General features: G+C 49.1%; 7 protein-coding genes across 7 annotated transcripts; 4 read left to right on the top strand and 3 right to left on the bottom strand.

Annotated features, from left to right (window-relative positions):
* Positions 1-535: 535 nt before the first annotated feature.
* UREG_01533 (uncharacterized protein) lies at positions 536-1,488 on the top strand (the record flags this gene model as incomplete). Its single annotated transcript, XM_002541971.1, has 5 exons — positions 536-553; positions 630-667; positions 730-937; positions 1,010-1,233; positions 1,347-1,488. The coding sequence occupies 5 exons, from the start codon at positions 536-538 to the stop codon at positions 1,486-1,488; spliced, it is 630 nt and encodes a 209-aa protein (XP_002542017.1).
* Positions 1,489-2,264: 776 nt separating this feature from the next.
* UREG_01532 (uncharacterized protein) lies at positions 2,265-3,757 on the top strand (the record flags this gene model as incomplete). The annotated part of the gene is made up of 7 exons (XM_002541970.1): positions 2,265-2,386; positions 2,504-2,684; positions 2,764-2,847; positions 2,912-3,058; positions 3,118-3,174; positions 3,236-3,432; positions 3,493-3,757. The coding sequence occupies 7 exons, from the start codon at positions 2,265-2,267 to the stop codon at positions 3,755-3,757; spliced, it is 1,053 nt and encodes a 350-aa protein (XP_002542016.1).
* A 1,521-nt stretch (positions 3,758-5,278) lies between these two features.
* Positions 5,279-7,942, bottom strand: UREG_01531 (uncharacterized protein; the record flags this gene model as incomplete). The annotated part of the gene is made up of 2 exons (XM_002541969.1): positions 5,279-7,044; positions 7,111-7,942. 2 exons carry the CDS (start codon positions 7,940-7,942, stop codon positions 5,279-5,281), a joined length of 2,598 nt encoding a protein of 865 aa, XP_002542015.1.
* Positions 7,943-8,789: 847 nt separating this feature from the next.
* Positions 8,790-15,515, top strand: UREG_01530 (uncharacterized protein; the record flags this gene model as incomplete). The annotated part of the gene is made up of 2 exons (XM_002541968.1): positions 8,790-14,917; positions 14,981-15,515. 2 exons carry the CDS (start codon positions 8,790-8,792, stop codon positions 15,513-15,515), a joined length of 6,663 nt encoding a protein of 2,220 aa, XP_002542014.1.
* A 536-nt stretch (positions 15,516-16,051) lies between these two features.
* On the bottom strand, positions 16,052-17,455 carry UREG_01529 (uncharacterized protein; the record flags this gene model as incomplete). Its single annotated transcript, XM_002541967.1, has 3 exons — positions 16,052-16,608; positions 16,675-17,269; positions 17,336-17,455. The coding sequence occupies 3 exons, from the start codon at positions 17,453-17,455 to the stop codon at positions 16,052-16,054; spliced, it is 1,272 nt and encodes a 423-aa protein (XP_002542013.1).
* Positions 17,456-18,274: 819 nt separating this feature from the next.
* UREG_01528 (3-hydroxyanthranilate 3,4-dioxygenase) lies at positions 18,275-23,043 on the top strand (the record flags this gene model as incomplete). The annotated part of the gene is made up of 5 exons (XM_002541966.1): positions 18,275-20,282; positions 20,515-20,775; positions 21,255-21,725; positions 21,829-22,652; positions 22,705-23,043. The coding sequence occupies 5 exons, from the start codon at positions 18,275-18,277 to the stop codon at positions 23,041-23,043; spliced, it is 3,903 nt and encodes a 1,300-aa protein (XP_002542012.1).
* A 731-nt stretch (positions 23,044-23,774) lies between these two features.
* UREG_01527 (uncharacterized protein) lies at positions 23,775-25,820 on the bottom strand (the record flags this gene model as incomplete). Its single annotated transcript, XM_002541965.1, has 6 exons — positions 23,775-24,005; positions 24,089-24,243; positions 24,302-24,590; positions 24,671-25,016; positions 25,105-25,603; positions 25,667-25,820. The coding sequence occupies 6 exons, from the start codon at positions 25,818-25,820 to the stop codon at positions 23,775-23,777; spliced, it is 1,674 nt and encodes a 557-aa protein (XP_002542011.1).
* Positions 25,821-25,827: the final 7 nt, after the last annotated feature.

The following is a 25,827-nucleotide window of genomic DNA, read 5'->3' as shown; positions in this document are numbered from 1 at the left end:
AACGGCGGCTATTGCGGCAGTGAGCTCAAGCTAGCTGGCGGTCACGTGAAATGCCAGTGACGTCGGCCGGAGCAGGAAGTAACTTAATCCGGCGCTACCAAGCTTTGGAACCGCCGATTAGCTGGGTACTTCTCACATGCCGAGGAACTTGACGAGGAGGGACAATCACCATGACCCGGCCACAGGCTCTCGAGCGGAACAAGCATGCCATGGGACTCTTCACAACGAGAACGAGATTTCCGGCTTTTTCTGTTATTATTGGATATCCCGCTTCATAACATTCACGACTACGGGGTAGTTAACTAGCTGTCAGAGATTCGTACCAGCAGCGGGTTGCGGGTTAAATTCGTACCTGTGGACTTGATAACTGGCTGACCGGGCCACCGGTGCGCAATTATACAATGGAGTCGCTAAGGGTACGCATCACAACCAATATTGGAGCATCATAAGCTCATCTTCTCTCAGGATGCACTTAATACGATTGCTTTGAAACCAGAGTTAGCTCCCTTACTCGCCATTCTTAAGAGCGCCCGCAATGGCGCTGTCTATGGAAGTAAAGTCCGCTTCCCCCATGCATTAGTGTACGGTACTCTCCCACGCCTGTCTAGCTATGGTTTGTTGCTGAATAGTTTAAAATTAGGATGATATTCCTTTTCCGGTCAGGGAGGTATGTTTATTTACCCAACATCTGCATTGAACGACATGAATTGACTTTTATTCATTCCGTAGTCTACGTGAAAAAGCTCGACTCGTCTTGAAGGCAACGAGGCAACATGCGCGGAACCTGGCGACCTTTGCTGTGGTATATAAGTCGTCAATGTTGGGCTTGCGATATCTGGGACAGGGTGGTAAGGAGGGGCAGTACGATTCCTTCTTTGCTGGCTTATTGGGAGGATACGTTGTCTTCGGCCGGTCGCGATCAAGTGTTACCCAGCAGGTCCGAACCATAGCCCTCCGATAGAATTGGGCTTTTTGCATGAATTGAACTCGAACTGACACGACTCTATAGATTGTGATATACGTGTTTGCGCGTGTTGTCCTTGCGTTAGCGAGGCTTTCGATAGAACCAAACCCGAATCCTTTAGCAGCTTTCCTATCACCGAGCTCCCGAAACAAGGTCAAGGCCCACGCTTGGCCCGCGTTCGCGAGTCTTAGTTGGGCGTTTGTGATGTACCTTTTCCGTTGGCACCCAGAGGCTATCCAATCAAGTCTAAGAAGCAGCATGACCTATATGTATGTTTCACTTCCCCTCCAATACGTTGATGCTGGCCCCCCGATTCAGACATCTGATACTTATTTATTCACCCATAATAGTTATTCCGATTGCGATAAATGGGATTCAATAGAGACATTGTTGCTCCGCAACAAATAATGCTCGATATAAGAGCAGCTACGTTTGCTGCCATGTTCGACTCTTTGACGGGCAATCTCGGCCCGTTTCTTATCCTAAGCCTTACTCTGGTTTTCGATTACAACCGAAGCCTTTAGCTTTAGACATTCATACATGCATAGTGGCCATGGGCGGCCCGAGGTGATATATTTTTCGGAATCCTTTTTTTGGAAGACGCATTGTTGTATGTGTCATTCACAAATACTCCCCAGTTCCCTAAAATCCTATGTACATACATTTCCTGTAACGACGAGACTCTCAATGCTTGGATCATACTTCAGGCGATGGGCATTGACCCTCCTACCAAGTGCATTTTATATCTTGTGAATATGATCTTTAGGATCATCCATTGTATGATATTATGTCCAGCTCTAAGTAGTTACTTCATACAGAGTAAGTTCTCACATGTGAAATGCTAACTATGCCGGAATTCCGTAGGCCCGGCATTAACTTGACCAACCTTATGATAGTCTGAGCCGCATTGGATTCATTTTCCAGCTGATAGCAAGCTTGGAGAGGATTACTTTATAATTCGGCTGCAGTCATCGGCCCTGCCCAACGATCTTAAATACGAGCTGACTGTCCAATGGGGTTTGAACAGCAAGCGAATGACTCCATTGGGAAGAAGTTAACTATCTCAAGACCCCGCGAAGAGTGCATATGTATTTCAGCTTCTTGTTGGATAGTTGTATTCAACCACACGCAGCCACAACGAACGCAGAGAATCAGTGAGCCCTTGGCCTGCTCCTTGGTCATCCGCGACTAATTCTTCTAATATTCTTCCTGGTCTGATCATCTACCAGCCCTTGTTGCAAAGTGATGCACAACTTCATGCTTGTTCGATATCTCTCTACCTAATTTTGTCACCTTCAACATGGATGGAATTACTGCTGAAAAGGTCGGCGAGCCTTTCAGAGTGGCCAGTGATCTGCCTGTGTTCAAGCCCGGTCCCGATCAGATACTAGTCAAGTCAATCTACACGGCCATCAACCCAGTGTAATATTTTGCCTTGCATTCTTCTCTCCTGTTCTATTCAGCATATTGGAAATATGAGGGACAAGGCACTCCCTTCTTTTTGGCGGTTATCCGTTTACTCACTAGATATTTCTTTAGGGACCATATGATGCGAACGATGGGAGTCTTGGTCCGCGACTGGCCTCTTGTTCCCGGAGTTGATGCCGCCGGTGTTGTGGTCGAGGTTGGAAGTAATATCGCAGGCAAATTTAAAATCGGAGATCATGTCTGCGGGTGCACTCGTCTCGGGACTCCAGGACATGGTACCTGTCAGCAATACGTATGTATATTCGCAGCGCAAGGTTCCCTTCTATCCACGGACGGAATGGGCAGAATGCTAATCTGCAGAACTTGTCAAGTTTCTGATGGATGCAAATGTCACCATTCCTAAACCCAAGAATCTAAGCCTTCTAGAAGCTGCAACGGTTGGCGTGGGCTTGGAGGTTAGTATTCTGGAACTGGCGAAAAGCAATACTGTTGCTAGAAGTTAGCTCACCTTTCATTCAGACAGCCGCACTCGCTTTGTTTGATTGCCTTGACGTCAAAGTTCCTACACTCCAAGAAGTTCTAGACGAGAAAGAGCAAAAGCTTGAGGAGGACGAATGGGCCGTTGTCCTCGGAGGGTCTACTAGCGTTGGCAAGTTTGCAATCCAGGTATGTCAATGGACCTCGATATGATCTAGGGAGCAAGCCGCTGACCTATGTGACTTCAGTTGTTCCGTATTTGCGGATATAAAGTCCTTGCATCCTGCTCTGCGGGTTCTGCTGAAGTATGTTTTATGAACCATAAAAGCGATTCTCACGATATATTAACCAAAGGCCACGCAATAGCTTGTTAAGAAACTGGGGGCAGAGGTCGCTTTTAACTATAAAGAAGCTATTTCTGAGCAAGTGAAGACTGTATTGGGTTTCACCAAAGGCAAAATACACCGGGTCTTTGATGCTGCTGCCACCGGAGACGCCTTTGCAAAGGCCCTTTTCAAAGAGCTCCCCCAGGGCCCAAAGCTCTTTTCGTCCACAAACACCTGGTAAGGCTCAGTCGCCATGGGGAACATCTTTGGTCCACACATTTACTCATCTGATAATAGGAGCGGAATATCCGATTTTGAGGGCGGAAAAACTCGAATCGTGGAAGCCGGTGCTCTAGGAAATCCAGACGGCGAGCGTATCAATAAGCTGATTGAGGGTTGGATTCCAGTCCTAGTCGCTTTATTCGAAAAGGGAAAGCTTCAACCTAGTCCATACGACTTGATCGGAGAGGGCGGCTTTGAATCTGTCCTGCAAGCATTGGATTATCAGAGCAAAGGTGCCGGAGGGCCGAACAAAGTTGTCGTCAAAGTCCAAAACGAGTAACTAGCTGTAGATTGCTGCGTATCAAGTAGTTAACGAAGTTCCTCGAGTTTGAGGGATGCTGTGCACTTGCTAGAGCTTGTTGGACGAAAGACCAAAGGTGTATTTCTGCATCCTTAACTGGCTAGTTATTACACTCGTGAGTTAGGTAGTTAGCCCGGAGGTCTGGTTCGTGTGACTTGAAGCCAGGCTGGACACCGCGGACTTCAACATCGAATCCTACATAGTCTCTGTGAGATGACCATGATGGATTATCCCTTCCTTAGGTTTACGCCGAAGACGGCCATCCTGGCCACAACGCCCCTCACAGATGAAGCGTTTGCACCTTATGGCACTATTGTCAGCTCCCCGTTGCCCGGCGGCCTGATTGCTCCGCCATCCAATCTTTCGACCTTGCCCTCTAGGCGTACGAAACCAACACTTGTGAACCAGGGATTCGCCATAAAGTACAGCCCAGTTTCGCCCGTCCAGAATTTCTACGACAATGGCCGTGTCCCCGCAGCGCCGCGTATGAGTTTGTTCTCATGCTTTCCCCGAAACCTACGGCGATCTAGTGACATTGTGCCAAAGGCCTTTTTTGATGTGCAGCTCCTGGAAAGGCATCCGTATACTTCGCAAACGTTTATACCGCTATCAACTAGCTCCCAGAATGTCACTACTGGGCCAGGCAATGATAGTAGCAGCCGTTCTCAAAGCGCAGACCACGATGAGGCGACATACCTGGTCATCGTTGCGCCAAGCTTGACTGGTCAAACTGCTGCGGGTACGTTAAGGGCAAAGGGTGCTTGTTCAGACTCAATTACTATTCAAAACCCTCCGGACCTGTCCAACCTACAAGCATTTGTTGCGAAGCCCGGCCAGGCGGTGACATACGCAGCTGGGACATGGCATGCTCCGATGGTAGTTCTTGGAGAGAAGCGAATTGATTTTGTTGTGGTGCAGTTTATGAACGGAATCGAAGAAGACGACTGTCAACTAGTTTCCTTCGATTCAATCGCGATTAATATTGAAAGCCATGCGCAAAAGCAGGCGGATCTAGGGAAGCTGGCAAAGCTCTGACAGCTCTTATATTTATCTATGTAATCGAAGGGGTATCGTCTCTAAGACCTTCTTATCTAGAGTCATCCAAGGACAAATCAGTGCAATTGATAGCACTGTCTTTATCCCAAGCATGATCAGAGAACCACCTAAGACACATCCTTAATCTTTTCCTGGAGAATCAAGTCAACATTTATACTGATTCCTCAATGGCATCAATACCCTCTTATTGATTTACGGTTTAATGGAAACTAGATCACTTTGGAAATCTGATTTGATCTCAACAGTCACCAGCCTTGATTCGGTCTGACATTTCTCAGAGCCTGCCGTATCCATATCCGACATGGCGAGTGCTATTGAGCTGAGTCCCCTTTTTGGCGAATTTAGATCCGCAGACGTTGCGAGTAAACGGGGAATGACCTGTAATATTCAACTGTAAGGACACTTCCACAATGAGTATGCAGTTCAAGGGCAGAACCTGCTGTGTCATTGTCTGGCCAAGACGGTTGCGCTTGTTTGGCTTTCTTCCATCCGCGGCTGCGACAATATCGGTGACATGTCGTGTAAGACGGTCCTCGCTACCTCTATAACACTTTGCGGCACACCGGCAATACGCGCAACCTTGAGAGCATGAGATTTCCGATTCACTCCTGGTTCCAATTTATGGATAAAGGAGAACGATCCATTGGATTCCTCGATAATACCCGTGCAATAGCGACCCAAATTCCCAAAATCGGATGTCATATCCGCTAGTGAATGGAAATGGGTGGCAAATAGTGTGCGGCATCTGCTAACATCATGTAAGTGCTGTAAGCATGCAAACCCGATCGCAATTCCGTCTTCAGGTGCTGTTCCTCGACCAACTTCATCCATTATCACGAACGACCGTTGCGAAGCATGTTTTAAGATCGCGGCAGTTTCCAACATCTCAACCATGAATGTCGATTGGTCCCGAAAGAGGTCGTCAGCAGCACCTATGCGACTGAATATTTGATCCACTATTCCAAGCTCCGCGTACTCAGCAGGGACAAAGGAGCCTACTTGGGCGAGTATGGTTATTAACGCATTCTGTCGTAAAAATGTGCTTTTCCCCGCCATGTTTGGACCGGTGATGAGCCAAATCCTCTCCTGGCCGCCGATGAAACAATCATTATTTATGAACGGCCGCCCTTTTTCTTCCAATCCAAGTTTGACAGTTGGATGTCTTCCACCAACAATCTTATGAGAAAATCCCATGTTTAAAATTGGCCGTACCATGCCTTGTTCTCGGGCCAAGAAAGCAAACGAGCATGCCACGTCGAGCTCGTCTAAGACTGCAGAATTCCGGCGAAGCTTCACCAGGTTTCGAATGACTGCTTGCCTCAAACTCTTGAAGATAAGCTGCTCTTCAGAGCGAATTTGAAGTTTCATTTCGTCAATTCGAGCGCCAAGGTTTGTCCAAGATGGTAAGTGAAACGAGCGAGTTGATTTTGAGGATGCAACTGTGCGGGTAACTCCAAGGGCATCCAGACATTGCGACATGGCTTTCGACCCTTTTATATGCACAATGTGACCCAATCCGGGAGTCCACTTTAGGCTCAGATTCGTCGTCTTTGCATCACTTCGCAGCTTTTCTGTTAAGGATGTCTTCTCCTGGTATAATGATTCTAGAGATTTGTGTAGTTGTTGCAACGTGAAACTTGCGTGACGCCGCATGATCCAAGTATTTGATTCATCGGTTTCCGATTCCTTCGAATCTCTGGATCTATCCGTTTTCTGTGATCTGACCCGCTTGGGCAGGGAATCAAAGTCTTCTAACGACCCTTCAGTTGCAATAACTTCATGGGCCAGTGCTGCCGCGTCTGCAGCATCTTGCTCTTCGATCCGTTGTTTTCGCAATAACGCCTCCTCATCGATTGTCTGCAAAATACGCGTTGAGAGCTCTTCAGGGCCATCCATATTAAGCCGACACACCATTGAACGTAGAGTTTCACACCGATGGGATATCGAATCCGGCGCTTTTTCTCCTCGGTCGTCGCCTACCTGCTCTGAGAGAACGGATTTTATTCGACTCGATGCATCGATGGCCCGAGATAAACAAAGAAGATCATCTGCGTCTCCTCGCCCCAAAGAAAATTTCTGGACTAGTCTCTGGGAGTCGTAACTTCGTTTCAGTAGCAGAGTTATGTTTTCTTGCAAATCAGGGTCTTCGACGAATCCGGACACAAGATCCAAGCGTTGATCAATGACTGACAAAGATGCTGAAGGTGAAGCTACACAGTCCGGTTAATAAGTGCGGACATACATTGCAACACCAGGGGCAGGTCGCTGGTACATACTTAATCTATCCCGGAGAAGACGCGCGCCACTTTTGGTCGAGGTTCGTCGAACAGCATGCAAAAGGCTTCCTTTTCCTAAGCCGTCCCGAGCGGTTTCTAAAATTTCAAGTCCCTTGAGACTATTTCGATCGATGATCATGGTATCCTCCAGGTGCTTGCGACGAGGTGCCTGGAGTTTCACGTCCATCCCTTGCATCTGAGTTTGAACGTATTCCAACAACACATGACAAGCGGCAGTCTCTTCCGTAGAAAATGTTGCAGCTAGATCTAGTGAAATCGGGGATTCGAAGCTGTCGCTCCACGCCGACAAAGGTCTGATAGAATGTGGGCGAGGGAAGTATGTCAGACGATGACCTTGGCCAACTAAGTTCTGTATTTCTCGCCTGAGAGAATGCCCGAGTCCTTCGTCAAGCATGACCTCCTTGGCGCCGATTCTTACGAGCGCTGATGGTAACATTGAGCGAGTCGTATGCTGAGTGAAGAAGTCTCCCGTAGATAGATCTAACCATGACAAGCCGACAGATTGATCACTTGAGCTGGATAGTTCATCCGATGAGAGCATCGTCGTATCAACTGATTTTGCTTCTTGGTCGCCGGTATTGATATATAAGGCAAGGAGAAAATTGTGCTCATAATGATCCATGAATTTTTCGTCGATAAGGGTTCCTGGAGTTACAATTCTGGCTACCTTGCGGTTGAACATCAGGCCATTTGACCTGGCCTTGCCTGCAAGATTGTTTGCAAATTCTTCACTGATCGCGACATACTTCTGTAGGTCCTGAACTAAAATTTTAAGGAAACGGTCTAGTTGGTAGAAAGGAAACCCAGCCATTGGTACAGTGCCTGCACTTGTTTTCTTGAATGCCAGTTTCAAATTTAGGAGAGGGGCCAACTCTTCGGCCTGCCCAAAATACAACTACAGACTATGTTAGACGGATTTTCCATCGCTTGAAAAGGTGAGGATGGATTCCTTGCCTCATAAAAGCTTCCAACCCGTGTCAAGAGAACACAGTTTTTGAATTTCAGCATATTATTTCTAGCCCCCTGAATCACAGAAGGGTACTGTGGAGAGTCATCTATTAATGGCACGAGATTCTCGCCCGTGTCGAGGCGACCTTGGGCGAGGTCTTTGAGCTTGACAGAGACTTTCTTCTTCGCAGGTCGCCATGATGACTGCCGGAAGAGGCGTCGGCCAGGCTGATGTCCAAAAACGAACCAGATGGCATTCGAAAAAGGTGGTCGCACCGGCGCCAAGTTCAGTGCTCGAGCATGACGCGCTATAATGCTCATCATCCACAATCCGCAGGATGCTGGAATGGGGCGGTCGTTGACCTGGAGGCAGGTGGTTCATGGATGTCGAAGTGTCTATGGGAAGACGGTCGACTGAGGCACGTGATGGCGTACCTGCTTACATAACTAACTAAACTAAGCTAACTAGCTAGTTAAACAGCCCTTTATTGCCACTCGGTTCCGCCTTCGCTGCATGGTGCAGTTTGGATGCTTTTCAACTGCGGCTCGCTCTCTGTGAACCCATTGAGCGCCGACAACTTCACCGCCGGATTTGAGACGCGTTATCCAGCAGGTGGACATTTTCTCCCGTCTACGTTGGTTTGGGAGATTGTTGATACCTATCTCGATATATTTATCTTTGCAACGCGTCCATTTGACGGACCGCAAAGATGGCGGATCCAAACAATGTGTCGCAATACAAATATTCGGCGATGTCTAACCTGGTCCTCCAGGCTGACAGACGCTTTGTTACTCGCCGAACAGATGAAGTTACGGGCGATCCAGAATCGCTGGCCGGTCGGATCAACATCAAAGATATGGGAACCCGAGCGGCCATCCCTGAAGCGACGAAGCCGAAAAAGCAAACCGGGCTGAAAGACATCGAGCGCGGCTCAATTAGAGAGGGTCAAGATGTCCTGCAGAGAGAACAGAGAAAAAGGAAAAGAGGGGACCCAGCTCAGCTTCGCGGAGTGGGCATTCTATCCGCCGCCGATGCGCTTGTCGAAGGTCTTAAATATCGACCCAGAACTGCTGCGACCAGAGAGACCTACAACTTCATACTCACAATGACGGCTAATAGCCTCGGCGATGTACCTCACGAAGTCGTTCGAAGTGCTGCTGACGCTGTACTGGAGATCTTGAAGGACGATAATATGAAGGACTTTGATAAGAAGAAGGAAATCGACGACCTTTTGGGCTCGTCTATGGGTCCCAAACAGTTCAACGAGCTGGTAAACCTAGGCAAAAAAATCACCGACTACGATGCACAAGATGAAGAGGAGAATAAAACCGGCTTGGACGGCGCCGAGGCCGGTGAAGAATTAGATGAGCGACAAGGGGTGGCGGTCGTATTCGATGAATCGGAGGATGAAGAAGAGGGTCTTAGAGGGGAACTCGAAATCAGAGATGACGACGATGCATCAGAAGAAGACGAAGAACAGGCGTCTGATCTGGATAACGAACCAGACGCACCGGTGCCCAGACCTGTGGCGGACGGAGCTGGCGATGAGTTGGGCTCGGAACAAATGATCTTAGACGGGGGCGCTCAGTTATCGACGGGGACAAACACGAAAGCTGCCGCGAGGCAAGTACCTGTGCGGGAGATCGATGCTTATTGGCTTCAAAGGCAGATCGGACAGGTCTACGCTGATGCCCACGTTCAACATCAAAAAGCTCAAGAAGCTTTCAGAATTATGAGCGACGTATCCGACGACGGGACAGGCAAACCGTTACGAGAAGTTGAGAACGACTTAATGGATCTTTTTGATTACGATTACCCGGATTTGGTGGGGAAGCTGGTAGTCAATCGAGACAGGATAGTCTGGGTCACCAAATGGAGGAGAGTCGCAGAGGATGCCGATGCTAGACACCTTGTCGAAAATGAAATGATAGAAGCTGGTCATCGATCCATTTTGGACCTACTTCGAGGGAAAGACGAAGAAACTGAAAGGTCTGCAAAAAAGATCAAGGTAGACCTAATGGATATTGACGTACCGTCGGACAAAAAGCCAGAAGAGTTGAAGGTGAAACAAGACGATAGCGGGTTGACAGGCGGGCTTCATCCTAAGAGGCTGATTAACCTCGAAGACTTGGTTTTTGACCAGGGCAATCATTTAATGACAAACCCGAACGTGAAGCTTCCGCAAGGGTCAACGAAAAGAACATTCAAAGGATATGAAGAAATTCATGTGCCCGCCCCAAAAGCAAGGAAAGATACCGCCGATGAGCCAAACATCCCAACTTCGGAGCTTCCAGACTGGGCACGTATTGGCTTTGGGAGCGCCAAACAGTTGAATCGTATCCAGACCAAGTGCTTTCCCACAGCTTTCCATGGAGACGGCAACATGCTTGTTTGCGCGCCAACCGGCTCGGGAAAAACGAATGTTGCGATGCTTACCATGTTGCGAGAAATTGGCAAAAATCGAAACCCGAATACAGGTGAAATCATGCTTGATGATTTCAAAATTGTTTATGTTGCACCACTGAAGGCATTGGTTCAAGAACAAGTAGGCAACTTTGGGAAGCGATTGGAACCTTATGGTATCAAGGTCTCTGAGCTCACAGGAGATCGTCAATTAACAAAACAACAAATTGCGGACACTCAAGTCATCGTTACCACACCAGAGAAGTGGGATATTATCACTCGAAAGGCCACGGATACTAGCTACACGAGGCTAGTGAGGCTGATCATTATCGATGAAATCCACTTGCTCCACGACGAAAGGGGCCCGGTTCTCGAAAGCATAGTCAGCCGAACAATTCGACGGACCGAACAAACTGGAGACCCTGTCCGTTTGGTCGGGCTTAGTGCTACTTTGCCAAACTACCGCGACGTCGGCAGCTTCCTCCGTGTTGATCCCATCAATGGCCTCTTTCATTTTGATGGCTCGTATAGGCCATGCCCATTAAAGCAAGAATTCATTGGAGTAACGGAGAAGAAAGCTATCAAACAGCTGAAAACAATGAATGATGTTTGTTACACCAAAGTGCTTGAGCAGGTTGGAACCAACAAAAACCAAATGTTAATATTCGTCCACTCAAGGAAAGATACCGCGAAAACTGCCAGATACATAAGGGATAAAGCAGTCGAAATGGAAACCATTGGCCAGATTCTGCGCAGTGATGCGGCCAGCCGGGCTATTTTATCGGAAGAAGCTGAAAGCGTCAATGACCCGTCACTGAAAGACTTGATGCCGTATGGCTTTGGTATCCATCACGCTGGTATGAGCAAGGCTGATCGAACATCTGTTGAGGACCTTTTCGCAGATGGCAGCTTGCAGGTCCTGGTTTGTACCGCAACATTGGCGTGGGGTGTTAACCTTCCTGCTCATACGGTTATCATCAAAGGAACTCAAGTTTATTCCCCAGAGAAGGGCAGTTGGGTTGAATTAAGCCCTCAAGATGTGCTGCAGATGCTGGGAAGAGCCGGCCGTCCTCAGTATGATTCGTTCGGTGAAGGCATTATCATCACTACCCAAGCAGAGTTACAGTATTATCTCTCATTGTTGAACCAGCAGCTTCCGATCGAAAGTCAGTTGATGAGCAAACTTGCTGACAACTTGAATGCCGAAGTTGTGCTGGGCAATATCCGTAACCGTGACGAGGGAGTTGAATGGTTGGGATATACTTACTTATTTGTGAGAATGATACGCTCTCCTGGTCTCTATAGCGTTGGCGCAGACTATGAAAACGACGAGGCTCTTGAGCAAAGACGTGTGGATTTAATACATTCGGCAGCCACTGTGCTCGGAAATGCTGGCCTCATCAAGTACGACAAACAGAGCGGAAAGCTTCAATCGACGGAATTAGGCAGGATTGCCTCCCATTATTATATAACTCACAGCTCCATGCTCACATACAACCGCCATCTGCAGCCGATGATTTCAGCAATTGACCTTTTCCGTATATTTTCCTTGAGCGATGAGTTCAAGTATATCCCGGTTCGTCAAGACGAGAAACTAGAGCTGGCGAAGTTGCTTGGCCGCGTTCCTATTCCCGTAAAGGAGGGTATTGAAGAGCCACACGCAAAGATCAATGTCCTCCTACAAGCTTTCATATCTCGCTTGAAGCTTGAAGGACTCGCTCTCATGGCAGACATGGTATATGTTACACAGTCTGCTGGTCGTATCCTTCGCGCAATTTTCGAAATTACTCTTAGAAAAGGGTGGTCTTCTGTGGCTAAAACGGCTCTCGACTTGTGCAAAATGGCGGAAAAGCGAATGTGGCCAACGATGTCCCCTCTCCGTCAATTCCCAACTTGTCCCCGTGAAATCATCCAAAAGGCCGAAAAGAAAGATGTTCCATGGTCAAGCTATTTCGATCTTGACCCGCCCAGGATGGGCGAGCTCCTTGGTGTACCAAAAGCCGGCCGGACAGTATGTGACCTTGTTGCAAAATTCCCTCGTCTGGACATGCAAGCCCAGGTCCAACCTATGACGCGCTCAATGCTTCGAGTTGAGCTTACGATAACGCCGAATTTCGTTTGGGATGATGCATTGCATGGTAACGCGGAGAGCTTCTGGGTCGTTGTCGAGGACTGCGATGGAGAAGAGATACTCTTTTACGACCAGTTTGTTCTTCGCAGGGAGTTTGCAACCGCCGAAATGAATGAACATTTAGTCGAGTTCACCGTTCCTATCACTGAGCCAATGCCTCCTAATTACTTCATTTCGCTGGTTTCTGATCGCTGGATGCACTCAGAAACCAAGATTGCCGTTGCTTTCCAAAAATTAATTCTTCCCGAGAAATTTCCTCCTCACACGCCGTTGTTAGATATGCAACGGGTACCGGTCAAAGCCTTGAAAGACCCGAATTACCTGGATTTATACCCCAAATGGGAGCATTTTAACAAAGTGCAAACGCAAGTCTTCAAATCGTTATTCGACTCTGATGACAACGTATTTATCGGGGCGCCTACTGGCAGCGGGAAGACTGTGTGTGCCGAGTTTGCCTTGCTTCGCCATTGGTCTAAAAATAATCATGGGAAGGCGGTTTACATTGCTCCTTTTCAGGAACTGGTTGATCAACGCCTTGCTGATTGGCAAGGTAGATTCCGGAAAATAAACGGCCCCAAAACGATCTCGAAGCTTACCGGGGAGACCACAGCTGATCTCAAAATTCTAGATCAGGCAGATCTTGTTTTAGCCACCCCTATTCAATGGGACGTACTGTCCCGGCAATGGCAGCGCCGAAAGAATGTTCAGGCAGTTGAGTTGTTCATTGCGGATGAGCTCCATATGCTAGGCGGCCAAGGCGGTTACGTGTATGAGGTGGTAGTGTCTCGAATGCACTACATCGCACTTCAGACTGAGAATAACCTTCGCATTGTGGGATTGAGCGTCCCACTCTCGAATGCTCGTGATCTTGGAGAGTGGCTAGGAGCAAAGAAGCACACTATCTACAATTTCAGCCCTCATGCTAGGCCAGTGCCTCTCGAACTACACCTTCAGTCGTTCACTATCCCTCATTTTCCGTCGCTTATGCTTGCAATGGCTAGGCCCGCCTACTTGGCTATCTTACAACTCTCTCCGACCAAGCCTGCTCTGATATTTGTTCCCTCGCGTAAACAGACGCGTTCAACTGCTTTAGACCTAGTAGCTGCGTGTATCGCAAACGATGCTGAAGATCGGTTTCTCCATACTGAAATTGATCAAATTGCACCCCTGTTGGATCGAATTGATGAACGAGCTTTGGCGGAATCTATATCTCACGGCATTGGCTACTACCATGAAGCACTCAGCAAGGGCGACAAACGCATCGTATCTCACTTGTTCAAAATTGGGGCGATTCAAGTCATGATAGCCTCACGGGACGTGTGTTGGGAAATTGAATTCACAGCACATCTTGTCATTGTCATGAATACCCAGTTCTTTGACGGCCGAGAACATAGATATATCGACTACCCGATTAGCGAAATTCTTCAAATGTTCGGAAAAGCTTCTCGACCTTTGGAGGACCAGAGCGGCAAGGGTGTTTTGATGGTTCCTGCGGTGAAGAGAGATTACTATAAGAAGTTCCTCAACGAAGCTTTGCCCATGGAAAGCCATCTACAACTCTATTTACACGACGCTTTTGTTACAGAAATAAGTACAAGGACCATTTCTTCTACGCAAGATGCTGTGGATTGGATGACTTATACTTATTTCTATCGACGGCTATTAGCGAATCCGAGCTATTATGGATTGAGTGGTCTAGATCACGAAGCTCTTAGCACATTCTTGTCTGAGATTGTCGAGAATACGTTGAAAGAATTGGCAGAAGCAAACCTTGTTGACTTGGATGAAGAAGATGACACCATCTCACCACTCAACGCTGCCATGATTGCGGCTTATTACAACATATCTTTCATCACGATGCAAACGTTCCTCTTATCATTGAGCGCTCGGACGAAACTGAAAGGTATCCTGGAAATCGTTACAGCTGCAACCGAGTTTGAAAGCATCCAGGTTCGGCGCCATGAAGAGCATATCCTCCGTCGTATATATGATCGTGTGCCGGTTAAGATGTCGCAACCTGCCTACGATTCTCCTCATTTCAAGGCATTCGTCCTTTTACAGGCGCACTTCTCACGGATGCAGCTTCCCATCGACTTGGGCAAGGACCAAGAAGTTATATTGAGCAGAGTACTCAGCCTTCTTAGCGCTTGCGTTGATGTGCTTTCTTCCGAAGGTCACTTAAACGCCATGAATGCTATGGAGATGTCGCAGATGATTGTACAAGCCATGTGGGACAGAGATAGCCCATTGAAACAAATCCCGCACTTCAACCCAGACACCATCAAGGCTGCCAATGATTTTAAGTATGTCGACTCCCCCTGCTTTGATTATTGCTCGCCCCTGACTAACTGTCCTCACTCTCGTAGGATTCGAGATGTTTTCGAGTTTATGGAGGCCATGGACCCTGCGGAGAATAAAGACTATGCCGGCTTGGTCAAACGCCTTGGACTTGGCAACAAACAACTTGCTGAGGTTGCGGCATTCACCAACGACAAATATCCTAGCATTGATCTCAACTTCACGCTAGTGGACGAGGATACTATTACCGCTGGGGAACCCGCGTACATCAAGGTCAAATTGGAACGGGAGGCAGATGAAGACGAAGAACCCGATACCACCGTTTCGGCACCGTTTTACCCAGGCAAGAAAGTGGAAAGTTGGTGGCTTGTTGTTGGTGAAGAGAAGACCAACAGCCTGCTAGCAATTAAGCGAGTGGCAATAGGGAGAAAGCTAGAGGTCAAGCTTGAATATATTGTTCCTAGCCCTGGGGAGCACGAACTCACTCTGTACCTCATGAGCGACAGCTATGTTGGCGTGGATCAAGATCCCAGCTTCAAGATTAATGCCGCGGAAGGAATGGATGAGGATGAAGCGGATGAGGACGAAGAATCAGCAGAATAAGTGTATCAGCGAGTTGTTTGATCACTCTTCAAAATTCAATCTTTGGTACTAATAATCTGCGGCATGTACACGATAATTGAGTGGAAATTGACGACTGGCGGCTAGTTGGTTTAAGGGCTTTTCTTTCTTGTCACTACCGTGCATCTGTTCAGCTACATAGGGATCTCTAGTTTTTCTTTTACAAAAGGATGGATGTATAGACTTCGAAATCGAGTTTCAAAATATCACTATATCCATATCGCGGAGGACTATATCAAGGGGGAGTTCTGACTCCGCCTCGTACAGTAACTCTCCGAAATTCTTATCGAATATACCGAAACTGCCGTTGAAGAGATAAAATTCACATCTACACTCGTTACATAGTCGGAGGGGGCGAATAGGTAGGCATCAGATACATAGTCACACCTGGGGAAAAAAAAGGCAGAGAAAACCCTCAACACCGTATCATGTCAGACTATCATTGTACAGAAATAATCCTTTTGCAGGTTCATTAGAACGGATGAATGCTTCGAAACTCCGTCAGAGCAGGCAAGGATTTAAACCCCCGGGGGTAGCTCGTCGTTAGTGCCGTCGGGAAGTGACTGAACCGTTTGGTTTAGAATCTGGATCAGTTCGTCGATATCTGGTCGCTCGGAAGGCTCTACGCGCAAACAGCGACGGACCACGTCTTTTACCTCTGGGCTAATAGCGCCACCCTCCCTTGACAACATATCAGACTCTTCACCTGACGGCGGCTTACCTTTCCCTTTGACCGTCCCTGTCTTCTCGTCTGGGAATCGCCAATCACCCCCTAATACGCACATGCTGAGGCTACCTCCTGTTTCTTCGCTGCGGGCTTCAAAGGGGCTTTTTCCAACAAGGCAAGCATACATAGTACAGCCAAGGGACCATATGTCAACCTTGGTGTCTATGATGGAGCCAGTTTTGACGTCAAATAGCTCCGGTGCGCGGTAAGGCATTGTGCTGTGCTCGGCAGCGGTATCTTGGACGGCAATGGCAAGAGATCGGGATGTAATGGCGATCGGGCTGGGGGCCATAGATCCCAAGTCCATGAGAATAGGGGTCTTTCCATCATTGTCGAGCATGATGTTTCCTTTGACGGAAAAGAAATACTGTCAGCATCCTGAATCGGTTTGGAGATAGGGAATGCGATGCGTACCTGGCTTAATATCGCGATGGGCATATGGTCGATAGTCACCTTCCTCCATTCCTTCCTGGCTTCTAGTGACTTCTCCATCCATCAGCGGCTCTTGTTCAGTATCGTCATCTGACTCGCTTGTTGTTCTCATCTTCCTTCTTGATGCGTCCGCTTCTTGCCCTTCGCGCCGCACCATTTTCGCCTTCTTGACCGGCGTTGCGCCGCTGTTGATCCGGTACTGATGCATAGCCTTGAGGGCCTTGGCTACGCCCAGCATCATAACCATCAGTTCCTTTTCGGGAAACTGAGTATGATTGACGAGATTCGCGTTGATAGCGTCTTGAAGATTACCATGTTGGTAGAAAGGGAGAAGAATGTAGACTGTCTTGGATCCTGCATCTCCTCCATCTGAACGGAATTTCGAGCCCGATTCGGTCGCAACACAATGATCAATCGAATGGATGATATGCCGATTCCCGGTGAATAGAGTGTAGGCCTCGACTTCCTTCAGCGCCTGCGACACCGATTCCTGGCCGAAAGGGCACCTGATCTTCTTGAGGGCGAAGAGCTCCGATGTACTCTTGTCCTGGACAAGATAAACGTAAGAAAACCCGCCCTAGTTGCTTGTTAACGTGCATAAATCAAGGGAGTTACATACCGCTGCTCAACCAGACGGACGTACCTCGCCGAGTAAACGGAGAAGCTTGAAGCTGCGGTTATTGATTTTCAGCTGCGGGGAGCTCGGAAAACAGCACATGCAATCGGTAAAGGTATAGAGAAGGTCGAAGAAGTATTGAGCCATCTTGAGTACCTAGCTTGTAATGACCGCCGAACCTGGGAGATTGGGCGACACGAGAGCCACCGCGGTAGGTGAAACGGAGAGAAGATGTCAACAGGGGATATGAGCAATCGGACAATCCAGCTTGAGCTCTGGAATCCGAGAAACTGCGGCTTCTGTCTAGTGCGTATCGGGGCGCAGACACCAGGAGTCGTGCGAGGACCAAGGGAATCGCTGGATTGTAGATTGTGGCTGGGAGAAGACCACGCGACTTTCCGCCTTGCTGTCAAGGGCAGTGCGAACTGGCACTCAGTGGCCTCGAGATCGTGTTCGGTGAAGGATGAAGCCGTGTACATAGGTTGAGAGAGTAGCAATTGACGGTCGAGCCGCGAACGGGTGGACGAACTGTCACTAGCCAACTCTACTGCGTACCGACAATTCAAACGATCCACGGTTCAGGGAGAAAGATTATTTGATGTTGTTTACTGCATCTATACAGCTCCGTTGCGCGACCAAAGCAGCCGGCGTCAACGAGCTGCTTCTTGATCTCCGATGCCCACGAAGCTGGCTGGCTCGTCTGGTGATTGGGCATCTCTCACTTGCCGTCAAAAGTTTTCTCTCCCCTGTGCATCGACTCTCTTCTCTTCTCCAACAACCCTGCGCATGAATTATGACCGTTGGCAACAGTTTCACCGCTAGCTTTAGGCCAGTTTGAACGTCGGCTCTCTTGAACACCTGGTATGTTATTTCTTTTGGTTCCGTCAAACGCCCGCTATCCGTCATTCCAGAGAACTAAGCTCTGTACTTCCCCCTCGTCCAGGCCCCCGATCAGCACGAATCAACATGGCGTCCAGCGACGAGGCCCAGGTCGGCGATATTGTGAACGTACCCGGCGGTATGTACGGCACCGTGAAATTCGTTGGCGTTGTGGCAGGGAAACCCGGGCGGTTTGCCGGCGTCGAGTTGGCACCAGAACACGCTGGCAGGGGCAAGAATAACGGCGATGTGGAAGGGCGACATTACTTCAATACCTCCGTTCCCGGCTCTGGTATTTTTGTCCCTATGAATGGGAAGTACGTTACAAAGCGGCTGTCTGGAACACCACAGACGCCCGCGAGGCCGGTGACCAATTTCAGCCGATCTGTTGGCCCTGGAGTAGCCAACCCTACAGCGTCGTTGAACAGGCCGAAGTTCAGAAGGCCTTCTCTACCCCGTCCAGAATCGCCCAGAGCCCCCGTCGCGACATCTCCGCCCAAACTGAGCCTCGGGGGCTTGCGAACCCCGTCAGGATTTTCCAAGCTCACTCCCGGAAACGGAGGACCGCGCACGCCCCATAGGGCTATGCGGCCCTCCAGCCGGCCTCCATCGAGAATCAGCGTTGAGAGCAATACTCCATCCGTGGTAAAACGAGGCGAGCTTGTGCGGACGCCAGCATTTGATGACCAAGAGCTAATGGAAAGAGTCAAGTACTTGGAACATCAGTTACAGGAGCGTGATAGGCAACTAGAGGACCAAGCTACGACCCTGGCTGAATTTCAAAAAAGTATCACGGAGTTGGAAGGCTTGGATGCGCTGCAAGTCCGAGCGCAGCTCCGTGAGAAGAACGATAGGATTGCCGCTCTTACCGCAGAATTTGACAGCCATAGAGCAGATTTCCGAAGTACGCTAGATACCCTTGAGGTCGCCGCTTCAGAAACTGAAAGAGTATATGAGAAGCGGATCGAGGAATTGATGCAAGCAAACCGTGAGCTGCAGTCTCGTGGCGAGGATGTCGAGACAGTAGCGAGACAGCTCAAGCAACTCGAAGAACTTGTCTCTGAACTGGAAGAAGGCCTGGAAGACGCTCGCAGAGGTGAAGCGGAAGCCCGAGGCGAGGTGGAGTTCCTCCGAGGCGAGGTGGAAAGGACAAGGCTTGAATTGAAGCAGGAAAAAGAGAAATCGGCAGCGGTGTTCAAGGACGCGGGTGGCTCTCCAGATGGCGTGCATCGCCCGCTTTCAAGGGAGATTGACCAAAAGGACGACGAGATACGAGGTCTTAAAGCCATAATACATTCGCTGAGCCGTGGCGAGCCCACCCACCATGCACTGCACCAGCAGAATAGAATGTCTCAAGGCAGTAACAAAACGACAGACCACGATGACGGCCTTACCTCTCAGCTCGAAACTCGCATCCAGGAGCTTGAAACACATTCCGAGCGCAAATCATACAGAATCGAAGAACTAGAGCGCGAGCTGGAGAGGCAACGTGCCAACGGTCACCAAACCAGTCGCAATCGAAGTGGCACCATCACAACAAATCCTCTCAAAATCCAAAAGAATCAAAAATCCGGAGGGAATGCTGTCGCGACAAGTGTGCCTAACCATTCGCATACCCTGTCTGACCGCACTGTGGTCCCCAACGACTGGCGCGACTCTCCCACGACCAGTAACAGCCCCTATTTCTCTCCAATTCATGCGAATGACCCTCACCGGCTGCCGACCATGCAAGAATCCGACAATCACTCCTCCAGTACAGATGAAGAGAGCGCTGGCTGGTGCGAGATTTGTGAGACCAGCGGGCATGATATCCTCACCTGCACCAGCATGTTTAGTTCAGGAAATGCCGGCACGAAGAGTGAGGAGGCTGCGAATGATCAGCCCAGCCAATCTGCGGATGATCATCCCATAAGCAGCGACGATGCCACCCCAGGCTCAAGCCACAAGAACTCTGGGAGCCCGAGTTCACAGCGAACTGGGAGAGATGTTGTTCTCGAAGGGCTGAAGGGCATAGGAGGGTTACCGCCATCGTCGATGACTCCAATTGCAGGGAAAGCTTCCGGAGTCATTGACGAGACCAAATGGTGCGCGCTGTGTGAGCGAGATGGGCATGAAAGCATCGACTGTCCATTTGACGAATAAACAATATTACATCATGAGCTTTGTACTCTTCAACTTTTTTCAATCTAGACTCCCTTTCTCGTGACTGTATTGCTTGTTGTTTTATTATTATTTTTAATAGGGGAACGCTGATGGCAGGATCAAACTCAAAAACTGAACCTCTGCCAGACTTGTAGGAATTGAGATATATTATTCCGCTACTCTAGGCGGCTGGACGACTTCGCCTTCCTCATATTTCACACTTCGCACAGCTCCACAGGCTTTGCATTTTTGCTTCTCAGCATCAGCGGCAAACTCCTCGACCACGGCCTTGACCTGGGTACCTAGATCCGTGCAGCGGAAGCGCTTCTCCCAGACAATCTCCCCGCAGCCTTTACAGTACCACCGCATGCAGTCTGTTGCGTCTTCCGGCCTGGGCATCTCCAGCACTATGCCCACTGTATCTGCAAATCGAACCGGGCAATGGGGTGTGTTGGCCGGCAGGAGGAACAGTGAGCCCTCGTGAATAGGGATGTCCTGGAAGGTTGGCGGAGTGGTTGACTGGTCAACTGTCCTTAGCAGCATGGAGCCACGGTGCTGGTAGAAGAACTCTGGAGTGGGGTTGATGTGATAGTCGGTCCTGGCGTTTGGCCCGCCCACGACCATGACCGTGTAGCCCTGAGTTGCGGGCGAGGAGGGGTGGTAAACGCAATAGTTATTGATGGGAGGCTGGAGGAGGTGTGCGTTTTGCTCGAGCCTGGAGCCATCACTGGTTAGATTTTATGCGAGTGTACACCGAGTCTCTGTCTGCCATAGTATATCACGCAGACACGGCGGGTTCGAGATGCGGGGGGATGGGACGAGTTGGACTGACCATTTGGGTAGATTCAGCGCGGGAGGCAACATTCCGCCAGCTAGTCTTTTCTTGATGCTCTGCAGGTGCTTGATCAATCACTATCAATTCCAGGACTCTATATATCACCATCTCCCTCGCCCGGAGACAATCCCGAGTCGGTTGTCGAGTGTCGGGATGCCCTCCAGTTGACTGGTTATCTTATCAATCACGCCAAGGACAAGCCGCAAAAACTACTTCTCGTCCTTCGCTTGCCGTCAACTTTTCCACCAACGGCCCATAGCTTCACGCGGACGAGGCAACGGGAGCTCGACAAAGCAATGGCAACGTCTCAGCCGCCTGTTCGTTTTACGACGCACAAACACCTTGCCCATCGCCTTGTCCTGTCCACCCTGACTGGCCGCGCCGTGCACATCTCGCAGATCCGATCCTCGTCGCCCACGAACCCCGGCCTAGCACCTTATGAGATCTCTTTTCTACGTCTTTTGGAAGCAGTCACCAATGGCTCGCACATGGAGATATCATATACGGGGTCGATCTTGGTGTATAAGCCTGGGCTGATCACCGGAAGCGCACCAGGCAGCGGTGCGAGTGGAGGGAGTGATTAAGCATGAGCTTCCCGCGGGATGCACGCGAGGCGTCAGCTACTTTTTAATACCTCTCTGCCTTTTGGCGCCTTTCTCCAAAGCTCCTTTCAACATTCTCTTTACCGGACCCGGTGTCATCACATCATCAACTCCCACCGGCGACATGTCAGTTGACAGCGTGAGGACCGCGATCCTCCCTTTGTATTCTCAATTTGGCATTTTCAACAATATCGAACTACGTGTCCTGCGAAGATCCAATCCCGATCGTAACGGCAGAGGTGGCGGAGGGGAAGTGCAGCTGGTTTTTGGACATCAAGTTCGTCTTCCGAAAACTCTACACCTACTGAATCCCGGAAGGATAAAGAACATTCGCGGCGTCGCGTATTCAACTGGAGTGTCGGGGTCGAACAATGCGAGAATGATTGAGGTTGCCAGAGGTATCCTGAATCCACTAGTTTCCGACGTCTATGTTTTCTCAGACGTATCGTCCGCTGCACTCGTTCCTACTGCCGACAAAAACAATCCCAACGCCAAAAGAAAGATTGGGATAGGGTTTGGTCTATCCTTGGTGGCTCAATCGTCGACCGGATGCCTATACTCTGCCGATGTGGCCTCTCCTCCCTCAGGTGGCCAGCCTCCTGAAGACATTGGGAAACAATGCGCCTACCAGTTGCTAGAAACTATCTCCAACGGAGGGTGTGTCTCTCTGGCTGGGGCTCCTACTGTCTTGACCCTTATGGCCATGGGATCGGAGGATGTTGGGCGACTTCAAGTCGGCCGAGATATCATTTCCCACGAATCCACTGTCCAGCTCGCACGGGATCTTAGCAAATTTGGTACTGCTGGATGGGGCGTCAGGGATGCATCTGACGAAGGAGATTCGGGAGACGTCGTTATCAGCGTGGTTGGCCGGGGAATTGGGAACGTAGGTAGGAAAATTGCCTGAACGTTCAATTTTTCTTTGCGAAACGGTTCAGTCAAGCTCCGTCACAACTCAGCAAACAAACCCTCAAGATGGGGATTCACATATCTCCTTCGCTTTTCCACGCCAACCGCTCGATTGTCTAAAAAGGAACAATGGAGGAATAAACGGATCCAAGCGTCGTCTACGGCAGCGTCAGGGTAGCACCCGACATTCTGTTGGTCAATGTACCAACATTTTCGTTGCTCAGCATCTCCATGCTGCTGGCATTGAAATAACTTGCATATGTATCCAAAATGCGGGTCAAGCCGTTTCGCATACGCCATCTCTCGAGGCTGAGGCACATTTACCAATCGAAGCGCATATTTCAAGTATGGCATTTCAAAATCAATAGCATATGCGATCATGTCAAGGCAAGAGATATAGCACAATCAAACTAGATATTCGAATAGCTCCGCAGACTAAAAATATATTGCATCAAAACCATTGGCACTACCACAGACGAATAAAACAATGACAGTTAAATATTTTTTATTGCAATTATCTCCAATGCTTCTGGTCACCAGTTTGGATGAAGCAAAGCCAAAGCTAATGAACAAAATCACAGGATAAATCCAATCAAGCTTGAAATCAGAAACGCCAGCAAGACACAAGTGGACAGGATCAACAAGCAACTAAAAACACAGTGTACAAGGCAAAAAAAAAAAAGAAAAAAAGATATTCTGAGAGAGAGAACAGACTTGAATTGAATTTTTATACTTGCCAATCTCGATGAGCCACGGACATCTTTTGAAGCCCAAAAACAGCAAAAATCAAGAAAACAACAATGTGGTTTACTGAAATGCACAAATCATTCTTTCATTCCCAGGCAATAGCATGGTGGTTCCCTTGTATTTGAACCCAAAGCAATTCACACGGAGAGCAAGCCATCCCACACAATCAAAGAACAAAGATTACAAGAGGGAAGGTAAAAGCCAATGCCTTCACAGACGCAAAAAAGACATACAAAGAAAAGCCATAGCCTACCATGAAAGGAGCATAAGATCCCATATCTGTGATAAAGTAGACTCAGCGGGAGAAGCTATGTTTTAGACATCCACCAAACAGCTAGCAGTACAGGCCAGCTCAAGTAGCCATGGCTTCTGGTTCTGCTTCGTTAGCTTTCTCAGCAACAGCAGGGGTTGGCTCTTTTTCACTCTCTTTTCCCGCCTCTTTCGCATCTGCATCGGGCATGGGCACGTCGGTGTCATTCACGGCAGGCGCCTTATTGGCATCCTTGCCATTGACTTCGTTGTGCATTCCGTTGGCTTTCTTTTCAATAGCCGTTTGCTCGGTTTCATCCCAATGTTTCCACTTCTTTAAAAGAGCAATAGAGCGGCCGCGGAATCATGTTCCGACTCTTTCGGAATATCAGCCAGTTTGATAATGCCCTTGAGAACCTTGCCGATTTTGGTCTTGCGGATGATGCTAATTTCGAGGTCGTCATAGGAGTCTAATTTCGTGATGTAGTTGGACATGGCTTCCATTTCTTCCTCTTTGGGAGCCTGGTCGCGTGAAAGGAACCCTTTTTGGAGCCGATGGCGAAGATAGAAAACTACCGAAAATGGCATCAAAAGACGACCTTTAGCATGTGGTGGATTCAACCAACTTACCCTCTTTTTCTCTTTTCGCTTTGGCTTCGGCGGGATTGACCACGGGCTCGGGCTCTTTAGGGGCCTCCTCAACCTCTTCCTCATCGCTAGAAGTGGGAGCAGGCTGCTTCCCTTTTTTGGCGCTGGCGCCCTTGGATTTGGTAGCTCGAGCGGAAGCGGTTCCTTTCTTCCCAGTCTCGCCACTCGCCGGGGCTTTGGGGGTAGTCAATTTGAGCTTGGTGGCTGTTTTTGGGGTCTTTAAAGGCTGCGTCACCCAGTCGATCCCTGTTAGCCTACCTGCCCGTATGACCTGAATAGTCGATGTGTAGCGCCAAGAGGCCACATCGCCAATAGCCGCAACAAATCAGAGGGAAACGGCAGAGTCCTTACCTTGTCACTCTCTCCTTCGCTCTCCAGGTCCTTCTTGCGCTTCTTCGTGGCCTTCGGTTTTGCGGCGCTCTCGTCCGCCATTTCCTCATCCTCAAGCTCGTCTGCAACGTCCATGCTCTTTCGCTTTTTCTTCTCTCGCTTTGCCTTTGCTTTTTCTTCCCGTGCTTCTTCATCTTCCTGTAGTGCACGCTGGTGGTCTGCTAGCAGATCCTTAAAGTACTGAAAACCATGGTCTTCGGCAGCCACCTGATATGCTGCAAGCAAACTTTTGGATTTACCCTTTTCCGGAACATTCTTGCAGTCTTCCGGATTAAGTGGAGTAAGGTCAGTGTTGGGAATCCACGCACTGAAATGGGTTGATTAGTCAATGAAAACATTTGCACGCCGTGTAGTATATATAATTCACAAATCAATGAGATCTTGAACCCACTTACAACTCGTTGGTGTGGAAAAACATGACTGGAAATGTCCGTTCATGAACCTTCTTGCCTCCATCCTGATAATGTTCATTGTATGTGCCATCCTTCAGTTTGGCCGACATAGGGCGAGTGGCCAGGAGCCTTTCGGGCAACATCTCCTCATCGCAAATAATTGATGGCCATGGAGCGTAACTTTTCAGGCGGGCAAAATAGTATTCTCCTGGCTGCGCATCGAGATGAGTAATGCGGGGCATAGACTTCTTTTTATTCAGCTTCTTGGAACGGTGCTCCGGAATCCCAGTCGACCTGCGTTTGGTCGAATTTTTGGTGGACGCAGGGGTCCCATTGACCGCTGACTTCTGCTGTTCGTCCTCGCCGACAGGACCTGCCTCACTACCCTCAGCTTTGTCATTTGTAGGTTCTGGTTCTTGTGACCCCGACTCGGCGGGCTTAGACTCTTGGGTGGTCTCTGGAGGTTGTGTCTTGTCGCCGGTAGCGGTCGGTGAATCGTTGCCTGAGCACAGTTAGTCAACGGTGAAGGGCAAAAAAGCTTTCAATTAAGCAGGTAAAGACGCACCTGTCATATCCTCGTCTGCCTTGGGAGAGTTCTCAGTGCCTTGGTCGGCGTGTGCTGCTTCTGGGGACTTGGTGGTGACCTCAGCCGGTTGGGAAGCATCATCCTTTGATGAGTCCCCAGCCTTTGGGGTGGCAGGATTAACCTCCTCAGCCATGGCGTGC

Source organism: Uncinocarpus reesii, genomic scaffold (genome assembly GCF_000003515.1).
Source record: "Uncinocarpus reesii 1704 scaffold_1 genomic scaffold, whole genome shotgun sequence".
Taxonomy (NCBI): domain Eukaryota; kingdom Fungi; phylum Ascomycota; class Eurotiomycetes; order Onygenales; family Onygenaceae; genus Uncinocarpus; species Uncinocarpus reesii.
Note: the sequence above shows the minus strand (reverse complement) of the source record. Positions and strands in the feature narration are given on the sequence as shown.